At 42.6% G+C, this 27,039-nt stretch overlaps 1 protein-coding gene across 1 annotated transcript in view; it reads right to left on the bottom strand.

Annotated features, from left to right (window-relative positions):
* Positions 1-27,039, bottom strand: part of SDK1 (sidekick cell adhesion molecule 1) — a gene marked incomplete at both ends in the record, with an annotated part of 418,553 nt that overhangs the window by 24,275 nt on the left and 367,239 nt on the right. The window contains 6 exons of the mRNA XM_082312411.1: positions 1,489-1,626; positions 2,424-2,610; positions 4,037-4,152; positions 19,258-19,359; positions 21,362-21,421; positions 23,324-23,459. Of these exons, the coding sequence (XP_082168537.1) occupies positions 1,489-1,626; positions 2,424-2,610; positions 4,037-4,152; positions 19,258-19,359; positions 21,362-21,421; positions 23,324-23,459 (739 nt within the window). The remainder of the gene's footprint in view (positions 1-1,488; positions 1,627-2,423; positions 2,611-4,036; positions 4,153-19,257; positions 19,360-21,361; positions 21,422-23,323; positions 23,460-27,039) is intronic.

Here is a 27,039-nt window from a genome sequence, read left to right as displayed (position 1 = left end):
AGGAGAGGAGAGGAGAGGAGAGGAGAGGAGAGGAGAGGAGAGGAGAGGAGAGGAGAGGAGAGGAGAGGAGAGGAGAGGAGAGGAGAGGAGAGGAGAGGAGAGGAGAGGAGAGGAGAGGAGAGGAGAGGAGAGGAGAGGAGAGGAGAGGAGAGGAGAGGAGAGGAGAGGAGAGGAGAGGAGAGGAGAGGAGAGGAGAGGAGAGGAGAGGAGAGGAGAGGAGAGGAGAGGAGAGGAGAGGAGAGGAGAGGAGAGGAGAGGAGAGGAGAGGAGAGGAGAGGAGAGGAGAGGAGAGGAGAGGAGAGGAGAGATTCTGAGGATGTTAAGTCAAATGCATGCAGAGAAAACATGATCTGACACTTCCATATTTTCAGGGGAAAAAATGTATTCTTAAACCTTGTGTAGGAATGAATAAAAGGCAGGAAATGCCCAAACAGCCCGAACCTCCTGCATACCCTGTGCACATTTCTTGGTCAGAATTAGAAATGCTTTCTGCGTTAGCTCTTTGTGCTCAGACCTGCTAGCTGTACAGGCTGAAAGTGCTTTTATTCTCATGTTTTCATTCCTGAATATAACTTTCCCAGTGTATGAGACATGGATATTCAGACAATATAGATCTTTATTCCTTACAGAAGAAGCAAATATGAGTGATTGATATCCTTATTTCTTTGGCAAAGAGTTTAAAATGGATTGGCAATGGCTGAAATTACTCTCCCTGCTGTCACACTGCCAAAGCTGGACATCCTATTGAACTATTGGCGATCTACCAGGAATATAAAAATATTAATAAGACCATCACAAAGTTTGTAATCTTTTCTAATTCACCTTTGGAATGAATTTACGTTTGTTTTTAGAGAAATTGCCAAATCCTTCTCTGTTGCTGTTCTGGAAAATTAACGAAACATTTGTGGCCACCACATTGTTGTGGTCTAGCCTAAATCTAGTGCTGGGTTAAAAACGCTGCTTGAAAACTCCATGTAAACAGACACAACTAAATCTCTATCACAGTTATTCTCCCCTGTCAAAAGTGGCAGTGGTACCAGTGATGATTAGCACATTTGATGCCCTGGCAATCTTTGCGATAACAGAAGTGACACGATGTGATAAGCAACACAAATGTGTCTGACGACTATTCTGGGATGGAGCCTACTCAGCAATTTCAAAACGCAACGTAGGGAGACAATCAAGCACTCTCAGGCTGAGTTTCCTCTTCGCCCATACAAGGTAACAATGGCCGTAAAATGACTTTTCAAATCACAGAGGATATAGTTTGTGCAAGAAATGAGAGAGGACAGACAAAAGCTATATTCCACAATATTATAGTTTGCTGAACAGTTTTGGCAAAAGCGGAATTGTTTTACTTACCCTCTGCCACCTGGCTTCTCTTGGAAAACAGCAGAGAGCAAGTAGGAAATTGGGCAGAGATAAAAGATACTACAGTGCTTTTCTGTCATTTCCCCATGAATATGTATGATTGGAGGTCTTTCTTACCCTGGACGGGAGCCAAAGGCTCATAGACTACTCGATAACCCTGCAGGACTCCATTTGCTGCTGTCGGCTCGCCCCAAGATACATTGAGTGTAGTGCAAGTGATTTCAGAGAATGCCAAGAAGCTGGGAGCACTGGGTGCTGAAAGGATTACAAATAGATTGAATTGCAGTAGGAGTAGTCAATCTGATATACATACATATTATAAAACATTGGTTTATTTGCCCAGCCTAAATCTAAAGGAAACAAGCTGAGAATGGGATTTGTCAATTGTATCCAAATGTCCTGTAATCAATCAGAAACCCAGCCTGTCCTCAAAAAAGCAGCCACTCAGTTGCAAAGCTGAACCTCAAAAGCAAGCAAGGAGATAGAACACAGAAGGGAAAGCCCCTCAGAAGGGTGCTGCATGAGCATACAGCCCGAGTGCACATCTCCTCATAGCCACCACCAAGGGCATTGCCTTCACCCTGTGCTGGAGCGCTCCGACCACGGTCATGTCCAGCACAGAGACAGCTCAGTCTGACTGGGTGGCTGCTGATCCAGCTTTAAAAAAAAAAAAAAAAAAAAAGAGGAATTTTAAAAAGCACAATCATTCTCTCACAGGACTGTCTGGGCAATTTCCAGGCACCGGAGATGAGTTCCTTCAGATTTTCAGATATGATAGCAGAGGCCAGAAACAGACCCACAGACAGTTTCCTTATGAAGGGACTGGTCCTTCTACCAGGCCATTCTTGTTTCCACTGTATCGTTCCATTTCCCACACGGTCCACTTATTTCATCCCTTTTTTCCCCCTCAAGACCATTACAATGTAGTGACCCATCCAAAAGCTAAATCTAAACACCAGTGCCCTCCTGCATCCACCTATGTCCTGTATCCACTGCCCAGTTACATACTGGTCATCGCCAAGTCTGTCTGAGACAAGACAACGATCCCGTACCCGCCTGGTGCGTCCTGCCCTGGGAGGGGCTGCTCCTGGGGCCGTCCCCAGCTGCGTTGAAAGCGGAGATGCAGACCATGTACCGTGTGTGGCTGGTCAGGTTTTTGAGTCGGACGGTTGTCTCTGGGAGGAAAAGTACCTTCACTTTCTCAGTGTCATTTTGGATATCGCTCTCCCAGTAATAAATCTGTTGGGACAGTGAGATGTTTTAGTATATCCTACACCTAGAAAATATCTGGGCATTGCAGCTATAAAAGATCAGGAAGATAGCGCGGTCTTTCTCTGGACTCCTCCATTAAATGAGATACTAATGCTTTTCACCACGTGCCCAATCTTTTCTCTTCCTTTGGCAAATTCCCCCAAGTCCAATGACTACGTAGCTGAGTACATCACTCAAAAATAGAGCACAGGCTGAAGAATATGGCCTAATGACAGCAGATATGAGCTGACAGAGTTCAGCAATGAGAGGTCAGTTTTTAAATTCTCCCTGAAACGCTGGCTGCTTGTCAGCACTGGCATCCTGATATGACGGTCCATAATTCACCTCTGTATGCACGCAACTGTTTCACCATTTGCGTTCACAGGACAGCCAAGCACATGCCTTCCTGAAGAGGGTAATAAAGACTTTCCCTAAAGTTCCTTGAGGTATTTTTCCTCATTCTTCCCTTACATAATTTTTATCCTGATACCATAAAATGAGGCTTTGGAGGAGTCATTTCCAAGAGGAAAAGTGGTGCCAGCCCTACTTATTGGACAGGCCTGGCAGCGAGAGCATTACAACAGGCCAAAACAAGCCAGAAAGCTGAGAGAACGAGCCAAGGCAAGACTCTACCTTGGCTCTACAAGCCAAGCTGTTAGAGCCATCTATATACGTACAAAAGGAAAAGAACATGAATTGATATATAAGGATGCTTGTTCCTGCCAAGAAGGGATGCCAGATTATTCACATTGGCTTGGCTTTTCTTCGCTTATGGACCTAAATTCATGGAGAGAGGCAGAACCAGACACTGAACCCAAGCCAAGCTCCAGTGTTTGTAGACTTGCCCATTTCCACTCTCTGAGGGTCCATTTCTCATGCTGGAGAAGCTAAACAACATGCCTCTGTAACATGCTCATCTCCTATGAACCAAATGCAATTAATACTATGATTTAATTTTGTTAAAGTTAAGGAAATGAAATAATTCTTCCGAAATCTGACCTGGCTCAGGCTTCTAGCTTGGAGAAAGTTCTGTTTTTCCTAATGGCTTGTAACATTTGATAGATAGAAAGCTCAGTTAATTTTCTTCAATACATTTCTTGCCCCTAGCTCTTGTGTGTCTGTTGCTTTTTGGAGCAGATATGTTGCCTGCACAAGTGGAGCTGCCTCCTTATCTGCATACCCTGTTTCCCTGCGGTCTCCTCCACAAATAGCAACACATTTTTCCTTCCCCGCCCCCCCCCGATCTCATTCTCTTTCTTTTGGTTTTGGGACTTAGTGCCATTTCCCTACTGCAGTCTGAATGCTGTTTTAATTTGCCTTATGCAGTGAGGGAAACTGTAGTTTGTAGAGCTATCTCACAAGTAATAGCAACGCCAAGCAAGATAAATGAAAACAGTAGAAACAGGAGGATTGCCTTGTAGCCTTGGATGTTCCCATTTTGGCTGTCAGCAGGAGGGGGGTCCCAAGTGAGCTCCAGCTGGCTTGCAGAAAGGGAGTTTACTTGGATGTTCTGTGGGGCCAGTGCTGGTGCTAGAGAGAAAAGAGGACAGAAGAATTAATAGCGACAAGCAGAACTAGTTCATATCCAGGTTGCAATTTTCCATTTGCAGAAGGACCCAGGACAGACTCTGTTTACACCACAAGTCAGCTAACACAGTCAGCCCTGGCGGTATCTATATCGCAGCGAAGTCTCAGCACCCATGGACTGAGGAGCAGCTGAGCCTCCAGACGTGGTTATGTTCTGTCCCACACACACTGGGTTAGACGTTGAAGCAACTCAATCTTGCCAGCAGCTTCGGAAAAGAAAAGAGAATTTTCTCTTCATTTTACGGTAACGTTTGGGGCTTGCCTTTGGCAGTGATGCTGCGCTCCTGACCGACCTCTCTTGAGAGTAACTGGGAGCAAGGCAGCCTCCCTGCCACCGTCAGCCTGGCCTCCCACTCAGCAGTAAGTCTTTATAACAGCCTGTTTGCAAGGCTCCAAGACTTAGGGCCAAAATACTGTCTAAAATTACCTCCAAAACCAGTGAGACACCGATCAATTCAACTAATATTTTATGTATGACAGAATGACTTTTAGTTTGCTACTTGTTAGCTCTGCTTTGATTATAGTTTCACATACACATACTGGCCCTCTTTGGCTCCTGATGGCATTTCTTCTTTGCATTGTGCTGTGCTAGAAAACTAATCTTTGAGTGCACCTGGGTCACACCATCCTTCCCTTTGTCAGGATCCAACTTGGTGCAGGTGGATTTTCTTCCCCAGCGGCTAGTAAGGACAGTCTGTTTTCCCGACCTGCTGTCTCTGCCTGCAGCAGGTCTTAACAAAACAGCACATGTTCTGTTTACAGAAAAGGTGCCGAAGCGTGCCCTCTTCAAACTCCAGAAGTAGGAAGAGAAAGGCAGGGCAAAGGCTACACTTCTCCTTTCTCCGTGTTCACGGTGCCGTAGCCTTCACCCAGACCACCTGAGAAAGCTGCCTCTCTTCTCTCTGCCCCTTTATGGGCCATAAATAGAAGCGATAAAACATTCACTACTCCAGCTAGATAACCCCGGTTATCTGTTCCTCTGGAGACTTCCTTCTTTAGAGAGAATGACCTTCATAAGTCACACTTTTCTACCAATACTCCCTCCCCCCAGAGTTATAAAATAAAATAGTAATTAACACCCACTCAGCCTGACACCAACTATTTATTTTGTTCTAACTGTGTGGTTTCCATATTATCACTGCCCACCCTGCCGTTAATGGAAATGTTAATAACCAGCGCCAGGTTGTTGTGACAGATGCTTGGGCTCATTATCAGAAATTCTTATTTACCGCTCCATTAAACGACAGAATCACACAAAAAAACAATTCAATCAAAACTAACTGGAGGAATTTTAACAGCCGCATTAATAATCCAAAACATAAATAAAGTTAATGTCTTTTGCATGTTTGCCATCGGCAACTCTATTGCAAAATTATTGCTGTACAATTAAAACGTGAAAGGCAAAATTGAAAATAGCCTTTATCCCAGTGCTCATTTAAAACTATTTGTTTATTATATTTTTCTGTTTCCTTTTCAGCTGGATGTAGCAAATGCATGAGGTGACAATGACCATCAGTAAAATACACCTTGTTCCCAGGGGTGCATTTGTCTAATTGCTGCGCTGCCTTCTGCACTTTGCGGAGGAGCGAAGGGAGCAGCTAGCTGGCTGGCTGGCTGTGTTCAGTGCAACGTAGTGCTGTTCTGTTAAGGACCGAAAACCTCAAGATTTTGAGACTTTCACATCACGCATCAGAGTGTGAGGCCCAACTGATCACACAGAACAAACCTGAAAATACATCTCGGAGATTTGCAGATGATGACATGCTCAGGGAAACAGGAACATGTACAATCACAGAAGAAAATGGATCACTTTAGCAATGTATTTTCTTTCTAGGTAGTGACACTACTGTCTGTTCTGAGCTGACAGCTTCAAAGTGCTCTCAATACCCAGGTCTGAAGCAGCGTCTACAATAACATTTTTCTTTGGATCCCATGTGCCAGCCTGCAACAATTGCTGCTTCTGAGATGCGACCATTAGAAGAGCCGGTGTGCACAGCCTGCTGCCAGAAAAACGCTTTTCCTCAAACCCTTTTTGGAGCACGTCTAAGAATCACAATGGTTAAAAACTGCCAGTGATCATTCTCCACTGACACGCTCGCTGCTGGAGCTGCACTTTTGGCACGGCGGAGAGAAAATTTGATGGGAGGAAAAAAAAAAAAAAGACAATGTGGAAAAAGACATTTCTCTTCACTACCCCAGAGCCTCGACGAGATGCAAATTGTTTGGTTTTGTGCCCTGTGAGTCTGTCCCTCTGTTCAACTTTCAAAGGCTGATGTGTCCCTCCTCTTCTAAGCACAGATTTCTTGTTGACAGCAAGGGACAGCAGAAAAGTGCTGCTGATGCTTGATGTGGCTCTGTGCAGACAGCACATTACATTAAGGGTGAAAGGAAATACTTCAAAAAGAAGGAAACACATCCCTTAAGACTCTACCTGTTTGAAACCCCAAACCATTCACTGAACGTATGGACAGCCTGTGCCAATAAAAGCAAGTGCATTTTAAAGGTGAATTCAAAAGCCTTTTACCTTCTAGGAATGCAGTTCAAGATTACTGAGCTCTGAATTTTTTCATGGCTGTTGAAATCATGACTACATAAAAAGCAAGGTTGAAGCTGCATACCTCACACTGCTTTAGGTGTTAGTGGCATTATCAACTATAGCAGGAGTGACACAGACCCCTGAGGGTCCAAACTCAGCTCTTGGCAGGTGGAAAGCATTTCACTTTCCCTGAAAAAAAATTTATGTATTCATGAAGTCTAATTCTGTGCATGTATACTGCTGGGGAATCTCATGCAGATATTTGTAAACATTTCTTGTCTTATCTGGTATCAAGTCACTTTTCAGATTGCCTCCTTGAAACTCTCTCTCAGCCAAAAAGTAAGGAGAAAGGCTAAGCAGGTTATATCGTAATTAGTAAAAAACCATCATCATCTATGGTCTGGGATGATATTGGCAGGACCATGTAAAGACAACAAATCTATCTGGAAATGCAAGAGAGAGTCAAAATGAGCCCAAGAATAAAGCTACACATCTAAATCCACATTTAAACATATCACTGCCCTCATTTTCCAGTTGTACTGAACAGCCTCTGCTCACGCTGCAGTCAATTTGAGCTTGCAAATGCTTATAACCTTTAAAGAGAAGGTGCTTAAAATCCCCAGTGGGCTGCCCGCACCAGAGCTCCATGCATTGCAGAAGGTTCACCTTAGTTTTTCTCACTGCTTGCTTGGGATATTTGCTCTCTGGGCTGTGTGGCACCGAGAGCTTTTCATCAATATGAAACTGCTATTCCTTTTCTTAGTGACGGTTGCCACGATGCTCTGTAGCACAGGTAGGCTACAAATCCTTGTGATTCATTGGGTAAACTTAATAACTGTTTTTATGAAGCACTCCTTGCTGCTCTTACATCTGCTCCAGTTTCTGGTTAGCAAAGGATTTCTCCTCTACTGATTTTCTAATTGTTTCTATAATGCCTGTATTATGTCAGGAAATTCACAGACAAGTCTGGGACAGGATTCCCTGATATTCATGCCATTTAAATAAACATGCAGGCAAAAAAGGAGGAGAAAATTGCATTGAAAGAGACTGAAGATTTTCTGTGCATCAGCTTGATCCCACAGTTCCAAACAATCTCAAGCAAATTTCTGTTTCGCGAAGACCTCTGATCCTTTTCTATCTAGCAAGCACTTCCCCCCCCAGTTCATCAAAGCATGCTTTGGTGAACATGCCTGCTTTTATTCCTTAGTAATCAATATATTTGCATTTTGGTGTTAGCACCTAGAGGCCAGAATCTCATTGCACAATGTGTTGCATAAACACAGAACAAAGAGACAGCTCCAGGCCTAAAAAGCCTCTAATCTGTATGTCTACACATTATAATGGAGGGGTGGTTGCAGCATGTTCAGACCTATCAGCTGTAATCTTATGTACCTAGTGAGTAACAACAAGAGAGAAGACACCGCAATATTCAATGTAGCATGTGCTGACAATTAAAGCACGCACACGCAGCACCTCCAAAATTTACACACTGGTTCCTGGCACACACAGTCATGGAAAATAGAGCTGGAAAGGATTTGGAGAGGGCTCAGACATCCATCCTCCTGCGTCACACCGGGATCAGCTTGGCTGGTCAGATGTTCGTGTAATCTCGATCACTGACCTCCTTCCAGATTCCCCCGCCACCCCCACACAAACTCTGCCAGCATATCCTTATTTTAATAACTCTTAAAATAACTCTCAGGTTATTATTTTTTTTTTTAAATGTCTAGCCTGAACCATCCTCACCATACTGAAGTTTTGTCCCTGCAGTGGCACGGAGAACAGATTGTTTCTCCTCCCGCTGCAGCCACTGCCCTCAAGTTATGGCGTAGATAAGCAACAGTTAAGTGGATTATAAAAACCAAACACAACAAAACAAACAGAAGATCACAAGATAAAACAGCGAGACTGATCTGCAGAATGGGCAAAGCAAAATGCAAGAGGTTTTCTTCCAGTATGGGCTTAGAGAAGGAACACAAGGATGGTACCTCCCAAGAAAGAACAAAGAGGTGTATCTGCAGATGTTTGCAGTCACTCCTTCCACGAAGGAAAAGCAGCAGGAGAGAAAAATGTTCAGTGTTTATTGGCCATTTTCTTACAGTGTCTGCGAAAGAGAGGTGGGAGCGAGGAACGCTTCCCCTGTGCAGCAGTACCTCCGTGCCATCAGGAATGCTGCGTGAGGGATGCTGATTAGTTCAATAACAATTAGTTAATTGTGCTTCAAAAACAGCTACTGCGAAGCTGCTTTCCGCTGTGACAAAGCGGCACAAGCTATATTTAGAATGTAAAAGATGTTTCCCACCAATTTCTGGCTGTTTTAAGCTAGGCTACATTTTGTGTTGGAAATACACGCTTTTTTCAAGGACTGCACTTTCTGGGGTTACTCAGATGTATTTCAGATGCAATAAGATAGGCAGACCCACATACAAAAGATGTGGGTCTTAACCTCTCCAACGCAACTCCATTTGCTGACATTGAGTGCTGACCTGAGTGCTCCTACTCTCACCTGAGTGCTCCTACTCTCTTACTCAGGCGTGACGATTTGGTACCAAAACTTAGTGCCCTGCCAGTTAGTAACTTCAGCAGGCTTGTGTCACCCTGCAACTTGAAATAAGTCTCAGGAAAGGAGCAATCTGGTCTCACCCATCTTTGAGAAGCCCAACCTCCTACTGGGGGTGTGTGTGTGTAAAGCAGCTGGAAATAGCCAGGTTTTAGTAAGAAACAATCCTTTTTTCAGGGATGACGATATACGTGATATTTGTGTTGATTTACATGGTTGCATAAATCAGTGTAAGAGAAATTGAAACATTTCCTAGTGTACAAGAGACTAATGGAAGTCACTACAAGAGAACTTGAACAACATCTCTCTCGCCCTCATGAACACTGATGAATAGGGAGCGCAATCTAATCCATGCAAAACCAGAAAGATAAACAGATAAACCTACCTTAGCGGAGAAGAAGGTGTGGGGAGAAGAAAGAGAATAGCTGTCAGGATGGGGACTTTGAGAATCCAGCACACCTACAACTGCTTTACTCTGTGCCATGTTATCTGGGTAGGCAAACACTTGGCCCTCTCCCTGTATACTACACTTAGTACCGTAGCTATGTTTTGCCACATCAAATTTTTAAGGGTATTAAAGTAATGAAAAAGCATAAATAAAAGCAGCTGCAAATGATACCCAAATGTAACATCCCCAGCTTCTTTGCTTAGCACTGGGAAGCTTCCCAACATTGGCTAGGCATGTCTTCAGCATCTGCATGCTGAGGGATATGAGAGGGAGGCGGGGGTGTAGGGGGGAAAAAGGGAGAGATGACATTCACTGCACATATCGGAAAAACATTGAAGTGAAACAAGGACTAGAAATGGAGTATCCTTTCCATGCACCCAGACTCTAGGAGGTTATCTACCAATGCCATTTTTTTGAACTGAGGAGGCAATCATGTTCTGAGGAAACCTCCACGGATATGATTTATTCATGAAGAACCTTCATAAACTGGCAAGTGACTCAAGCAGAAGTAATTTTCATCCTGTCCCTCACCATCTCTTCCTGCAGTGGTGAAAACACTGTTGCTGTGATTACTAATCTTTTAATAAGGGGTTCAGATTTCCCAGCGAGCCATGTGCAACCCAGGATTTTCATGGGACAGACAAGATCCGAGTGATGCAGAAAAAGTTACCGCGATTGCATTACAATGCCTACAACCGAGGCAAATCTCACAGAGCAGTACTGCGAAATAGTTAGAGCCTGCAAACAAAAACTACCCACTTTTCTTTTGCTGAAGCCCACAGTTCTACTTAGCTAATACAGACCTAAAATAGGCTATCACATTGCATACTGAGATTATCCATCAGGAGACTGAGAGAGCCTAGTGCAAAAGTAAAGCCCTTACAGAACTGTCAGACTGCCTCTGGAAAGAGCATACAGGTGGTTATAACAGGAAGGGGGAAAATAATAAAATGAGCTTTTTCCTCTATTTCTTCTGTGTCAACAAGGATAGGATCACACGCAGGCAGGCAGCCCATCAGTCAGCAGAGACGGACCCATGAGCAGGAACAGCAAGAGTCTGACAAGCATTAGGTATGCGCAAACAAACACACAGGCACAAAACCTACACGCTAAAATCCCCTCTCACTTACATCAATGCAAATTAGGGTTAGCTCCGCTAAAGCTAGTAGAGCTAACCCAGTGTGAAAGTTGTGTAACTGAGAGCAGTGTCAGCTCTGATGAGCGCAGGATTCACCCCCCCAGGAGGTACTGAAGGTTGTTCAAGGGTGCAAGGGATGGTGAAGAACAGCTGAGTGTTTGATACTCTGGCCTGATCCTCCCTCATGTGCACCGGGAGGAGTGGGAGAGGCACCCGGTGGGAAAGTACCGCTCTCAACTCTCTTAAAAAAGTCTACCCATTAGAGAGAGGTAAAATTACCTACTTCAGACTCTTTCCCCAGGCTCTCTGGTTCCCAAGACTCCTCCTCCTCCATTTATAGTCATGTTCCACTCATTATAATTTGTTACTCCCACACTCTAATATCATAATACCACAAGTTCATGGCAGCCAACAAAAGCAGCCACTTAATGTTCACTAACAGTAATGGCAGCACCTACTAAAGCCTAATAAGCACCGACAACTCCTTATGCTCCACTTAAGTCAAGAGAGTGTATCAAATAATTAGGGTGAATCTCCACTGGGTTTGCCATATACCAAATGTTAAAAGCCATATTGGAAAAAAGTCAAACTGAGCAGGTGAGATCTGCCACTGTGATAACCTTTCGCTGGGGCTTTAATGCAAGTTTGGATAGCTGACCCCCATGAGTGATTAATTTAGGATTTAGAGATTGCAATGGCCAGGGAACCCCAGGGATCCCATGGGCGACTGAGGTCTTGTGCTCCTGAGGGGAGAGAGATTAAATTTACATTTTCTCAACTCTGAGTGAGAGTTTTCTCTTTCTTTGTTTATTTTCCAGTCATAGCATCCCTGAGTTCATCACTGCAGTCCTGTACCCTCGTATCATCTCAGTGTCCAGATTGCTGTGGCCAAAATGTTTTAGAATATTGCAAATTCATACTTTCAGAAGAAAAAATGGCAACTTTTTTGTTTTCAGTCTACAACAGGCAACCTGAAATGCCTCCAGTTCCATGATTGACAATGGATACAGCAAACAGATGTCAGAAAAGAAAACCAACTGTGTTTTCTACAGCTGGCTTCACAGCAAAGCCGTACAGAGGAGGCAAAGCCACGGGAGTTGAGACCCATATGAAAACACTTACATCATTTTGCTCACATATCCCAGGATGACTGAAAACAAGCAGAGCAGGACTGCACAATTAGAGGAATAGCTGCAAATATAACCCTTTATAGTCAAAGATACTCAAACTCCAGCCTGTGTCTTCTTGAATATGAGTTATCAGCCAGGGGCTTCCCCACTTCTTTACCAGTGCAATTTATGGTCCGTTTTACTTTACTACTGATTGCTCATGTTTTTGAAAGGAAGGTTAATTCCTTTGCTTTTAATGGAGTAGCTCTGCTGTTAGTTCAGTAAGGCTTTGCATACACGATGAGGCTTCTCATCCCTCCGCCCTCTGTGTACTGTGCAGGGATGTCCCTACACTCGGTTCTTCACAGGCCATATAACACTGCAGCCGAACAGCTAATTTGTCCTACCACTCCCACTGCTGCTTGCACCAACTACAGAACAAAGACAGGAGCCCTGATGATGAATTTGAGTACGAAGGGTCTGTCTGTCTCCAGCTACAGTCAGTACTGAAAATCAACATCAAACTGTTGGGTTTGTGAGATGGAAGTTCATCACCTGAGCAAAACATTGCATGGCAATTGCAGCCCAACACCGCCCACACCAGCAAGAGCAGTGGCAGAGATAAGCAAGCGCAGTTGATCAAAAACTTATGATATTTTTGCTTGGACAGAAACATCTTTCCTACATTGAGACGTGATAAAAAGAGGCAATTACACCAGAGCTAAGCAGGAGCTGCCGCACTGTATAAAGCATTGTGCTGTACCAAAGGCTGCTTGTGACCAATATTAACAACTTAATGAGCCGTTAATGAGGCGCGCATTCGGCTTTTACTTGCAGCATGAAAACACTGCAAATCATTTTAGGGAGCCTCTGGATTGTCAATGGAGAATTAAAGATGTCAAATGAGCCCATCAAATCTACGTCTCAATCTGGACACTGCTTTCCAGTGCATTCCCTTAAAATTCCTTTTCCTACATGGTAGAAATAACTTGCTTTGACAGCACTACGACTCTCACTTAGACTTTGCTTCCTTCTGCCTTGACATTAGATTTCAGTCTCCAGAGAGCTGCAAGGATGTCTTTTTGACATGTTGACATTAAGGACATTTCTTCCACAGACTCACACTGGCACGGTTACTTTCTGTCTTACCATTAAAAGAGCAGCTACTGAGCTAAGCTACCAAATTTGGAAGTTTAATTATGAAACCTTTGTGCTCATCTGTAAACAGATCAAGAACGTAAAACTACACTTAAATAGTCAGTTTGAATAGGAAAAGGAGCCAAGGTTTATATAGGAAATTTATATCCATAATTCCCCAGCATTGCAGCAATATCAGTAACACACAAGGAATGACTAATGCTCTAATGTAGGCACACTTTAGTTTGTTATTTTTTACTATCCTGTCACAGCCCTGCAGGATTAGATAATGCAGCCGCGTGCTATCTATACTGCTTTTACCACCATTGGAGCTGCATTGATGGGAACAACAAATCCAAATTGGACTTGCTGCAGACAAGTCCCAAGTGGAAACCACGTATAGAGCGAGTCTGGAGGAGTTTAAAATCCACCAAAAAACGTTGACGGGATGTACCCACTGGCTGATCCTACTCTCAGAAACAGAATGCTGTTGGGATACAGGTGTAATGGTTTCCAGTAACGCAAGAGAAACTGAAAAGAAGTTTCTTTCCCAGTCCAAACAGGAAATGTCTCACCACTTTTCTTTCCTCTCCATCTTCCTATAGTTTCCCTTTCTTGCTCTGCTCTGACTTTACTCTCTCTTTTAGGGCCTTGTTGGAGAACGTGGCTTGGATCTTTAACTCCGAGCTCAGAGGAGAACTTCTCCTTCCTTAGGGAGAAAGACACTGGGGACAGGATGAAAACCCAGTGTCACTCCTGGAGCAGGGCATTGCCAGAATGGCTCTGAAAAGCTCATTCACAATTGAGCATGATGTTAGAACAGCTCTGCAGATTCTTTAAATTTAAAGGGGAGGGGAAAAGGAAAAATCAATGTTTCAACCACCCTGCCATCCCCCAAAATTAGCCTTTTGCCGATGTTCGGAAGTGTCAACAATTAAAAGGCAAATACCTCAACATTTCAAAGGTTTGGTGCTTTTAAAGTGCCAAGGAAGTGCCCTTTGTTTAAAGTTTGAGCAAGTGAAACCAATAATTCATTTATTATACTACTTTCTAATAGCCTCCCTCCATCCCCTTTTGTTTATCAAAGGAAGATACTGTCCCTAGGCTGACAGGTTTTAGACTACTGCAATGTGAAATGGCCACGATAATCCCTCTCTTCCCTCCTCCAGTGGCCTCTGGGATGGAAATGCCCACCCAGTTCTTCTAGCTGTGCCAGCAGCAACGTGCTCCCTATCTGCATACACACAGTCAGTCACCGAGAGACATGGCCCACGTGTCCCAAACAGATAGGAGAAAACAGCCAAGGGGGCCACAGCAGACTGATTGAAGCTGCCAGCTCTAATGCGTTGAAATGTTGTCATTCCTCTTGTAGGCTGTTAACAAGGAGGCACAGGGGACTTCTCTGCACAGCATCTTCTCAGCTACATTCAGGGCAGGGAAGGAGATAAAGCTTCTGTGCCATAAGAGAAAGGGGGGCCCAAGGTAATGCTGAGGGACTCCCTTCTCCAGAAAGCGACCTACAATGGGGAGGTGACACCACATAGGGTATTTTGTATGAACACATGAAAAGAGTGAGGTCTGCAGAAACAGGTGAAAACACTCAAGGACAAAGCAGCCTTGTTCTGACAACCTTCTCCAGCATTAGCCTGAGAGACAATGGGACACTGCCCGAACACAGATAACCAGGTAAGAAGGGACAAGAGTTTTTTGCTAGAAGCGGTTTATAAAGGGGAGCCAGGTGCCTGGAGTCAAGTTTTTGCTTCTTTATGAGGCTTCTTTCTCCTTAGTATGACTGCTTCTCTGTATTTTGTCTTCTCTTTCCCAAACTGAAATCGCTATTTTTGTTCTCAGAGCTTTCCAGATGGTTTCTACTCCCTGTCTGTAAAATGCTGGAGATGGCCAGGCAGCTCTGAGTTACTGGCAGAGCAGAGCTTCCCTCTGCGTGTCAGCTACAGGTGGACAAAATAAAGTTTGGGAACTCCAGGAACACCTGTGGAGCCACAGGCAGGAGGGCAGATGAAAATAATTGCAGATAACAGTGGGAAATAGCTTTTGCATCTGCAATCTTTGCACCAAGAGGTAAACTCAAGTTTTTGAAGATGGTAAGATAAGAGAGGTAAGAAGCAGTCGTCCTCCTGTCCCACTCCCGTTCCCTTCCAAGCTACAGCTTCACTTTGAAGAAAGTGAGATGGCCAGGAAACCTGCTTTTCTGAAAGATGATGCTAGCAACCAAGGTGGCATTTCAACGGAGGATGACTTAGAAGTCTCTGTCTTCCAGCTCTTTTCACTCCTTCCATTTCCCATCGCAGAACCAGCTCTCAGAGATCATTATTAAAAACAACAACAACAACAACAAACCAGCCTCATCAGTTCTTGTGAATTCTGAAGGTCACCAATATCACCATCAGTTATAATGACACACATCACTCCCCTCTTCACAGAAATGGATTTAGAACCTGTTTAAAGGCTAGTGTCTCTCAGTACACTTCATCCCTTCTGCTACCTCCTCTCTGCACACATGTGCTCTCCTCCAGCAGCAGCTGCTGGAAGAAATTATGAATTCCATTATTTTTCATCCAGAACAGCTTTGCAGTATATGGGAGAAGCACTGGAGGCTGCAGGCTCATTAGCACAGGATTTGTATTGCCGCCTTCCATTTTATTCACCTTCCCAAATTAGTTGAAGCACGCCTGCCCCAAACCTGTGATTTCTGTTTAATTAAAATGCAGGTAGTGGAGTCTCCTGAACTCCAGAGCCCACCACACAATCAGATAGTGACAGCGACCTGGTAGAATAATGCTCTTGATATAGTGGCTGCTCTAACAGAGTCTTAATTTCAGTCAAGCAGAACAGCACCTCTGGTAGCAGCTGCATTTAGGGCTGGGATGAATATCAGTACCCAGCCTCTTGCTGAACGCTCACTGCCTTCCCAATCAAAGCCAGCATCCCTGACAGCTGAACTGTTAAATGAATTAACAAGGCGAGAAGGGGGCTTGCCGATGGGGCTGCGACTCCCTTCCTAATTTCTGCAAGTGGCGGCTTTCAATTTTTCTGTCATTTGTTGGGAGATGCACGTGGTTCTCTAATGAGCAGGGCAGAGCTGGAGCCATCTCTAAAAAGGCGATGTTATGAGGATCTTCTGGTCTGTGGAGGAGAGGGATCCAGATGCTTGAGGCAGGCGGGGGAAGGACACTGGCTCTCTTCAGACTGAACAGGCAGCGCATCCTTCCCGGCTGCACTGAGTGCAAGGAATCCCAGCCCGTGCTCCTGACACGAGGAAGAATTGCTCTTCACATCAGTGAGTTTTGCAAACATCCAGGTAGAACTTAAAATGCAGCCTTTGTCTGGGGCTTTGATCTTATGGGCTACTGTAACAAGAAAAGATTTTGCTCCACCTTGCTCCCCAAAAAACCCAAACCACTTGCATCCAGCTCCCTTATTCACCAGGTAAGTCAGGATACAAAGGTCTATTACTCATGTCTGGCCCATTGCCCACCAACAGGTTGCCCTCTCCCACAATTTCCCCCTGTCCATCAGTCAGAGTCAAGTGAGACCTGAGTGCTCAGGCTGCCCAAGGAGGCTGTTGGCTGGGGTACAGCATGCCAGAGCTCAAGAGAAACTCCCCATTTGGTTGCTTTTTACTTGTTTGATTGTCAAAACTGCCAGAATGGTTGGTCGGTTTTAATGGCATTGTTTTTCAAGTTGGTCAGTGGGTTCCATTGCCTACCTGAGCTTTTATTGTAAAAATCCAGATATGATGATAGGAAAATCTTCAAATCTAACAGGGGATAGCACAAGAGGGAAGGAAGGAATTGCAGACACTCCTCCTGCACAGAATCGGGTATTTTCACTGAACTGGCCCAAACGCAGCACATTTCCCCAAAGGCATATGCTGTGTATTCCTTTTTACAGCCGAGAGGAATGTTCTCGCACCTACCAGAATTACTGCAACCCTTACAGCAGAACGAAGCACCGTTTAACAGTACTGAGACCTAAGTTATCTGGGGCCTTCAGACTGGGGACTGGTCCCCTTCAGTCATTTTGTGTTCAGTGCTATTCCTGTGCTGTCAGCACTGGTTGTTTATTGGGAAGGTTTTCTCTATTTTTAATGTGGATGCCCCATTGCTGAAGCTAAGCAGACCCATTTTTTCCAGCTTGCTGCTTAACTGCCTTTGTCACGGGTAAGAACATCAAGCAAACAATAACAACAAAAACTCGTATTTCCACAGCACGATTTAACTCAAAGGTGTCACAAATCAATTTAAAACTTAAATTGCAATACCAGCTCCAATCACTTTACTCACAGTATAAATCACAGCCAGTTCTGGAGGTGGAAGAGGCAGTTATATAACAAAGTGTAATAACTTCACACAACAAGAGTGAAAATCGGCAGGAAGATCCTACATTCATCATTTCTACCGCATGAACCTGGATTGCCCCTAACCAGAGGTAAATGCAGTATCTCTAAAAAACCATCTGAGTCACGCTACAACTTCAGATACACGAGCCCTGTCTGTGAAAGGAGGTCTCCTGGATATCTCAGTTTCCTCCCAAGTTTGGCTCCTTCCATTGCCCTGTTCCCTGTCTGAGTTACGATAAGGAAGACCTGGACCGTGGGATTAAAAGACACGATATAACAGCATTTCCTTGTTTTCCCCAGCTGATTTTCTGTGCCGTGTACATGTGTATAAATGCATGTGCTGGCTCCATTTGCAGCAGTGAGATATTTAGCTCTGAAACAAAAATGTGTTTTGAAGCCAGATACAGTTGGCTCCACTTGGGGCTTTCTTTGCTGCAGTTGCAGAAGTAAGTTGGAGCGGCAGCAAACTAGAAAAAAATGTAAATATTGCCAGCTGTCTCTCCAGAACCATGCTGCTCTGATTAATTTATGATGTTTTCAGAGAAAGATAGTGAATGTTACACCATATTTGAAATGAAAAGGTTAAGTAGAGTTTAAAAAAAATGTGCAGTAGAGTTTTAAAAAATGTGCTTTGCTTGGTTTTGAGCAACAGAATGTTTAATGAATAATAATAAAATGAATTAGTGCTGGGTTTGATAGCTTCTACATCCTAGCCTTAAGACAGCAGAACAAAAGTGTAATCAGATTCGTTCACAGCGGCACACTGAACAACAGGAGGGTGTGTGTCGCCTATTCTTGTTCTAAGCTTCAAAAGATGCTGCTGCAGAAATTGATACCATAACTAACAACTATTTCGGCACCAGCCTCTCCAGCTGGGGTCACCATAAATACGGCACCACCATCACGGCTGTGAGAAAGACATCAGCTATTCCAGTCCTGTGCTTCTCAGCTAGAGTTACTGAGAAGAACAGACTCAGCTGCAGGTTATCTGAGCTCTGCAAAACCACCTCTTTCACAAAGCATTCAAAGAAGTGTCTAGTTAACTGTCTCATCCTGATTTCTGCCTCCGGCCTTCCAAAGGAGGGATTTTAAAATGATCAGCAAGTTACATTTCATAAATACAGCCTGGATTCATGCACTAGATCCATAATAAATAAAAGGCATTAATAGTGCCACTGACCCTCAGCTTCTGTAGAGCCTAGATGCAGGTATAGAGACTGTATGTTCCTGAGAGTAATCATTATCTGTGCCTCCAAAGCTAGCATTAAAAACTGGACACAATGTCTTCTTGACTTCAAGAGCATAAAAATACAGCAAGGTGTGGTGCACAGGCGATGTCTCTACACAGAGATCTATAAAATAAAAGAACCAGCTTCCCAAGTCTCCCTTGTTTTGTAGTTTTGTTTCTTTTCCCTTGTGGCTTTCCTGTGCTCCACTTTTCACTTCTTTAACTTGAGTCAATTTTTCCCTCAAGCTAATTTGGTATGAACAGTCATCCTCCTGCCACTCCAAAAAATATTTTCTCTTCTTTCTTTCAAATGCCCTTTCTCCCTTATTCGTATAGATCAACTGGCTTTCAAATGGCAAGAAACTGTCAGTGCCAACCTATTCCAGAAGAGGACACTCCAAAAAACTGTTAGTGATCATGACTGGGGAATTTTTCAAATCATTCCTTTCCTGGACAAATATTAAATATGATCTGGAGAATATGAAAACAAGTCAGTACTTTAAAAAAATCAACTCATTTTCCTTTCACCTACCTGCTTCCCCCACAAACACTTCCACTGGTGTGCTGGTAGGGCTCTCACCAATTACATTATATGCTGTCATTAGTACTTCATACCTCTTGTATTTCTTCAACTCTGAAAAAGTAAAATATTATCTTATATGTAATTATTTATACTGTATTACCGGTATTTTTCAGACTCCATCACCTCTTTATGACCAGACTTCTCCCTTGTGAAATACAGCATTGAACAGTACAATTAGTGAAATCTCTACTTCCATCCTTCCTTAATTCACACATCACAGCAGGATTTGCATAATTATGAAAGATCTTTGCAATGAAATGGTAGGATTTTATAGTGTTTCCTCACGGTGTTGCTCCAGTAGGAGGAATCATTCCTGATGGGCAACTAGCTAGAGGAACATCTCTAGGTCATTCTTAATGACAGAAAAAGGCAGGACTTTGCTTTGAATGTTCAACATATGGGATCCTTTTGGTCTCTACTGGTAAGGAAGAACATGGCTTCAAGCCTTTGCCTAATCCTAGGAACTTTCATCTGGGGACTCATTTAGCAACTGCACTGCTCAAAAACGTCACCGCTGAAGCAGGGTGCAGAAGATCTGCAGCGGGGAATCTGGAGTCCCATTTGAAATACTGCATGGGTATCTTCCTCCTTCAAAGTGACCACAGCCTGAACATTAATCACAAAGAGAAAGGAGACTTTGAAGTCTGGACTCCATTTGGCCACCTCATTTCTTTGCTGACATATAGAAACTACTCTGACAGATGACGTAGGAAAGTGAGAGCAGTGTGAAAAAAAATCTAGAAAAACCCAATTGTATGAAGGTAATTAGTAGATGCGAACGAGGGTGGAGTAGAATCATGTCAACATCATTAGCAGAGGCAGCGCCTGAGCAGTTTCATTTCAGATTTTGCATTTTCAGGACAAAAGAATCAATCCTAACAGAAATATTTATCATCTAAAATATTTAACAGTGAAATTAGAGTAAGAGAGTGATCAATAATATAAATTGCTGTATTTAAATGAGCACTGAATTGATTAAGACGCACATGGCCAGGGGCCCAAATTTCTCCCTTTGCCAATAATTTTCTCTGCTATCTATGAATCACATAGTACCCTTAACTCTGTGGCTGACAGTATGCCATCAGTTTGGTAAGGTTCAATAAGCCTCATTTCATCTAATTTCAGTTTCACAGAAATGTTGACAAGTGTTGTGCTCCTATATCTGACTCAGAGTCCAGCATCATTCCCCAGTCTCAGGCATACTGCAAATGATATCCGATACCATCACTAACTTTTTGATGTGATATCACTAAACTCAGATGGACTGCAAAACACATAGCAAGCAGATCAGCAATAACGATGCTAAGTTTGTAAACAAACAAACAAAAAACAATAGGACATATAGGATATAGTAGTGGGCAGCTTGTACAGGGAAACTTTAATTGCTGCCATGAAAAGCCACAAGGGAGATTTTAGTGTTAACTGGATGTGGAAGAAAATGGAACACATGAGAGTTCATGCATGCAAGTTTCAGTGGGGATAGGGCTTCAGTTTGTTTTTTTTTTTTAGCCCATCACAATCTGTGACTCAAAAGCCTTGGGCAAAACCTATCTAGTGAACCATCATCACCACAAAGCAACTTGCCTTTTAACTCTGTCGAATGCTATTTTATTCATTTCCAATTGAAAACACCTCTGGAGATGCACATAAATTTATTGGGCCCTCTCTAAACTGGCCTCCTACTCCATGGAATGCCTCAGCATCACAATGCTTGAATCATAGGACTAATGATGTGATACAGCTAAACTTAGATGGACTGCAAAATATGTAGCAAGCGAATCAAAATTCATTTAGCATCAGCAATACCGGGTTGTTAGAGTCAATAATGTTTTACCTTCCCAGCAGCCACATTTTTACAACAGCTACCTACTTGCATCATCAATGTCTCTTGATGTAGGGAAAGCAAAGGCTTAAAGAAAAAGAAACTCAAGAAAGCAGAATCATTAATCTGTGTTGATTTCTGCTAGATCCACTGAGGAGAACCATAGGAGTTTGCCTATAGTGTATTTTGAACCATTACAAAAAGTCTCATCTAAAGGCAATGTGCACTTACGTGTTAATTCATACGTCGTTAATGCAGAGCTGCTGTTCACTGTCTTGAAGCTGCTTTGGGCTATTCAGGGTAAGCAAAGCAGAAAGCTTGTTACAGTGCAAGGAAATAGTTATTGCAAATGATGTACAGCAGAGACAGAGGCAAATGATGCAGCGCACACATACACCGTTTGAGCTTTAGGACTATACCTTGAAGGGCAATAAAATCACATCACTCTCTCGTAACACATCAAAGGCATCTCACTCACATGGGGCTGTTTCATTTCCTCCTCAAACAGAGAATCTCACAAATATACAACACAGAAATGTTCTGACTCCTAGACTAAATAGAACAAATGAGTAAAAAGGAAACAATTTCTAGGGGAGAAACTCTCAACACTGTATTACATCCTTATTTCTCAACATGCAAAATTCAAAACCTGAAGAGCTGCAGGGTAAAGACCTGGAACACGGGCCACAAAGAGTGCACGCTTACAATAGGACAGGACCCGTTTCTTTAAATGTGTGTTAGCTTTCCCACAGTTTCACTTATAGAATTCCATATTCCTGCTGTGAACGAATTGTAATAATATGCTAAGCTGTGCAAAACCATAGGTCAGTGAGGAACAGAGGTGTACTAAGGTGAGAATTGTCATATTATGAGGAGAAAGAGGGAAATTTCTCTTAAAAGACACTTGCCTCCACCCCCCTCTCTCTCTCTCGACTCCCTGGAGAGGTACAGCACGCTTTTTTTCTACTCTACAGCTATTAGGAACATAGCTGCAGGGCCAGCCAAGAAGAGGGAAGAGAGGAAACCAGTAGGTTTCACAGGCTCCCTGGCTTGTGAGACTAGAGAGCATCCAAAGTCATTATTTCATGGTAATATACATAGTCATTCAGCTTTTGTCCAGAAAAAACCCGCTTATGCGTACCTACACCTATAGGAGTTTTACATCTCTACTCTGTCCTGGTTAAAACTCTGTACAGTCTGAGAAGTCTCATTCAGCACTGACCATATAAGTGAGGTCAGAGTTAGGTGCTTACGTTACATTTAAAGCATCCACTTTTTCCAAACCCCCACAAAAATCACTGTTGCTTTTGTAGAAATCACTTTCATGGGTTCAGGAAAACATGGAAGATGATGTAAGATATTAAAATAGTCTCACTCAACCCTATTCTGCTGCTCTTAGAGTGAGTATTATCTTATTCTGAATATTCCACTGACATCAAACAGGACAAAAGCCGGTCCCTCCGTGAGCACGTCTCATTGCTGGACCATATCTGTCAGGCTACCGAGTGCTCACATCTTTGCTTCCCATCATCTTATTCTGCCTATTCTTCCCTCTGATTTCCTTTCTAGCCTTTGTCTAAAAATCCTTTTCATTTTTCTATTATTCCTCTCCCTCTCCACCTTCTTTCCATGTGAGCCAAAAACCCCAGTGACTAACATGGCAAGCATGCACCTTAAAATTCTTGCTCATTTTTGCTATTTTCTTCCAAAATAGGCACAAGCACTTTGAAATTGTAAAAATTCTGTTTAAAATTTCTCCTCAGCTCTTGTCTTATACTGCAAAAAGAAAAACAAAATGTCAATTATAAAGACTATTAAAAAATAGCAAGAAAGAAAAAGGTTCCCAGCTGAGGAAAATGAAGCCTCTCTCTTTTTTGTCTGATAGCAGAACAAAGTGTACCAGGGTAATCATGAAATGGAGGTAGCAGAAAGCAGGAAATCAGAGGATACATGGGGGACAGAACATCAATTCAAACACGCTGGCATAGATTAGAGCACACCATTACAAGCGATGCTGATGAGAGTTATTAGCATTTTTCAGCATCTTCACCCTGATTGTGTAAAAGCTAAATTATCCCCAGCACTCTTAGACACAGTTGTGTGTTATTTCCATGGGGCACGAGGGCATACAGTGTCCAGTATAATGACAGATTACCATTCTGGGATATTACAGGGTCCAAAACACAGGCTTACGTGTCAGCTCTGCTCTTAAAGCTGAAGGGCTCTGGATGGTTTTGGATTCTGTTCCAGATCCAGTGTCATAATCCAGTTCCCGATAGTAGATCCGGTATCCCAACAGCAAGCCATTTAGACTCTCAACTTTGGGTGGCTGAAAAATATTCACATTAAGAACAAGCTTGTTAAGATGTGCATTGCAACAAACATCCATCACGACAGGCAGTAGCTGACACCTGTCCTGTGCGAAGGGACACAGTGCTCTCTCATGAAAATAGCCATTAATAATATACAGGATCAAAGCTTGTGTAATTTGAAAAACACAAGTTAAAGGCAACTTTGATGATTTCACTCACCTATGGCAATTACAAAATGCTTTTTACTTAAAAATTGACACCTGATGCACTACACTAAGAGCTAAGCTCCTTTCCTTCTTGGTCCACAGAAACTTGTGTGTGTATAAAGAATATAAATAAGCATGTCCCTGAAAATACATGTTGCTGGCCACCAACAGTGGATTAGCACAATAGTATTTCACTTCTTCCAAGATGAAAAGAAATAAATTATTTTGTCAAAGACAGAATTTCTTTAGTGGCTATTCTCCTTGGGGACTGTTCATAGAATATTCTTCATTTGGCATTATTTTGCTGAAAGACCGATGAGAAAATAACGAAGGATTGGGTATTCTGGCTTTAATTAGGAAGATGAAAATACGTCTAATAGCCTCAGAGAGGCATTTAGAGAGGAGTCACAGTATGATAGACTGTGGTGTGTTGCGTCGGTCCAGTCCCACAGGCAAACCCAGGTCTCCTCCTTAACAGCTTCGAGCAGTACGGTATGTATGGCCATTGGGCTGGCTCAGATATGAGGGTTTTTTTTCTTCTGCAACACACTGGAAGATGCTCAAAGACACAGTACCCCAGCAAGGATTCTTCAGCAGCCCCTTACATCTTCCTTCAGATACACATACACAGACAGTACACTGAAAAGGAGATTTTTGTCTGAATAGCTTGCTTAAATAGAGACCAGAAAAGGGATTCTTCATGTTTGGGAAAAAAATTACTTTCATGAGTCTAATACAGGCTAAGAACTGCAGAGAAGAAAAGATGCCCTGAACCATTTATCTTCTAAAGATTCTTGTACTGAAATTTAAGGGGCTGAAAGTATAAATGAAAAGGATTTTAATGATGATCTTGCCTTTAATCCAGAAAGATCCCCAGCAGTCTTGAGAGCTTTAGTAAGGAAAACCTTCTGTCCGTTGTGGAAAAATTAACTGCTGGTGTGAAACGTTGTCACAATAGAAGGTAATACCACATGTAATTTTAATGAAAAAAATTAAGAATATTTTTACGGGAAAGGAGGAAGATATTTGGTAATAACCTAGCATTCTGCTTCCAGAAATGACAAGAATTTTCCATTACTTCATTATGATGGCAAGAAAAGAGAGAGGGCTGTCCTATCTCAGTGCAAAGGACTTTGCTTTGGGTGAGGGCTGAAGGAATTAAGTAGAAAGACTGCAGTTTATGGAAACCAAAAAAGAAAATTATGTGAACCAGAGTATAAGGAGAGCTACACAGCTACCAGGAAAAGGAGCAGAAACTGCTCCTGCAAGAAGCCGCTTTCTTTTGCAGTTGTCCTGCCCAGAGCCTGCTGAAAGCAATTGAAATAGTCCAAGATCTTGCTGTACTGGCTCTGTATGGCTGGAGAACCTCATTCACCATTGTTTCATGCTCATTATTGTGCTCCATCCTTTGGAGAAGCTTTGACCACATGTCACTGTTATTTAGCATCTGCATTACAGAATGATCTAGGAATACAGGATTGCAAGGGACCTCAAGAATCATCAGGACTAGGCCCTCAAGACTGCAGAAAGTCAGCTTCTTAAAGTTCTTTTCACAAACAGAGCAACCTCCACCAGAAAACAAGCTGATTTTTCTGCTTTCCAGTATTCCTATTGGAAAGCTGTTCCAAGCCTCACTACTTGGGTGGTTAGAAACCCTCATTTAATTTCTAATCTAAATAATTCATAGCTAGTTTATAACCATTTGTTCCTGTGCTAAGATTGCCTTTTGGGTTAAATTATTCTTCTCCCTACGGGGTGTTTACTCCTGTGATGTATTTTAAAAAGGGCAATCATATTCCCTCTCAGACTCCATTTTACAAGGCAAATAAATCAACCTCTTGTACAACAGCCTTTCCTAGTCTCAGACTGAGGCCCTTGTTCAAGGGATGGAGCAAATAGACCAAACAAAGTGACAGCCTTCTCCAGGGCTGTCTCGTGACCTGGTCGCTCATGGACCAGCTGAAATGCTCTCCTCCACAAGGTGGAGAAGATGAGATATGGTTTACTGGCAATTACTAGTATATCTATCATGATCTTTTTTTTTCTTTTCCAATCTTCTGACTTTTCTCTTTTGTTTTCTGTATTATACAGAAGTTGCTTTAGCTCTGACGGTGCCCTAGCAGAGAAGGGCTCTACAGCATGGCAGTGTCCTTGCCTCCCTCTGTCCCGGCAGGGAGGAGTCACAAGGCAAAGCATGAGGACTGCCTTCTCCAGAGGCAGGGTAAAGGGAGGCACTGTCCCACCATGATACATCTTGAGTGCATCACCACAAAGGATGAGAAAGGCTGCAAGAAAACAAAGCCTATCCAGCATGGAAATAAACTTCGCATTATGAAAAAAATACTGTGAACATTACATAAATTTGTATTTCGTTTAATTATTACCTAGAAGGAAGGTGCTCTTGTAAAGATTCAATGTCTTTTCCTATTTTAACTATTAATAATTATTTTTAATTAAAAAAAAAAAAAAAGTTGAGGTGGAATATCCTATAGAATTTTAAAAGGAAAACACTGCTGAAGCTGAGAAAGAATCTATTACTCCCCGCTACTCCCTGCTCTGCCATATAATGGCCTAACAGATAAAGCTTAATTCCTTGTTGTGGTACAACAATGATTTGCTGATAGCAAGCATTGTTTTCTTATGCTTTCATGTGCTTCTCCATTTTTTCCTTCCTTTAAATTTAGAACAGGATAGCTCAGAAAACAAATGGCTTAAAAAGTGTCTTTCTCCTTGCCATGGAAATGATGATTCTCTCCTGAAAAGGGTACTCTGCTAAAAGGTCAGGTCTTCCCCTTCCTATCTGTCTTTCATGGACAAAACTCTGTTTTGATGTAATGGATTATTTAGGATTTTGTAGGAAGGCCTGAGGGATATGCTGAAATAGGTAAAATGATTATGAGTGGCAGCCCGTAATGTACAGAAGTAAGAGCAACATTTTTGTGCTGCTTAAAAATAAATAAATAAATAAAGACTAAAATCTAAGTTTGAATAATTGTTATCTCTAAGGTAGAAGCAGAAGAGTACACGATCCTGATGTTAAGTGTAACATCCTCCCGAACATTTGAAATAACCTTGCATTATTGATACAACAGACCTCAATGGAAATTACTTATTTTCTTCCTACTTTAAATCTAAAAATAATGGACTGATTGGACCAAGCAGCTGAAAGCACAGATAGTGCATCTAGAGTTTGTTTTGTGAATTATTAACACAGCTCAAAGTTAAAAATTTAGCTTTGCTTGGAAATCTACTCTCCCATTTAGCTTGACTGCTGTTTTCAGTTTACATTATTTCTTAGACACTGCTGTGAAACTTCCTCTTAATTGGAGGCTATTGTGGGACTTGAAGATTTTTGTTTATTTGAAAAATATAGTACAGCTGAATTACCAGG

Source organism: Platalea leucorodia (genome assembly GCF_965183815.1).
Source record: "Platalea leucorodia genome assembly, chromosome: 5".
Taxonomy (NCBI): domain Eukaryota; kingdom Metazoa; phylum Chordata; class Aves; order Pelecaniformes; family Threskiornithidae; genus Platalea; species Platalea leucorodia.
Note: the sequence above shows the minus strand (reverse complement) of the source record. Positions and strands in the feature narration are given on the sequence as shown.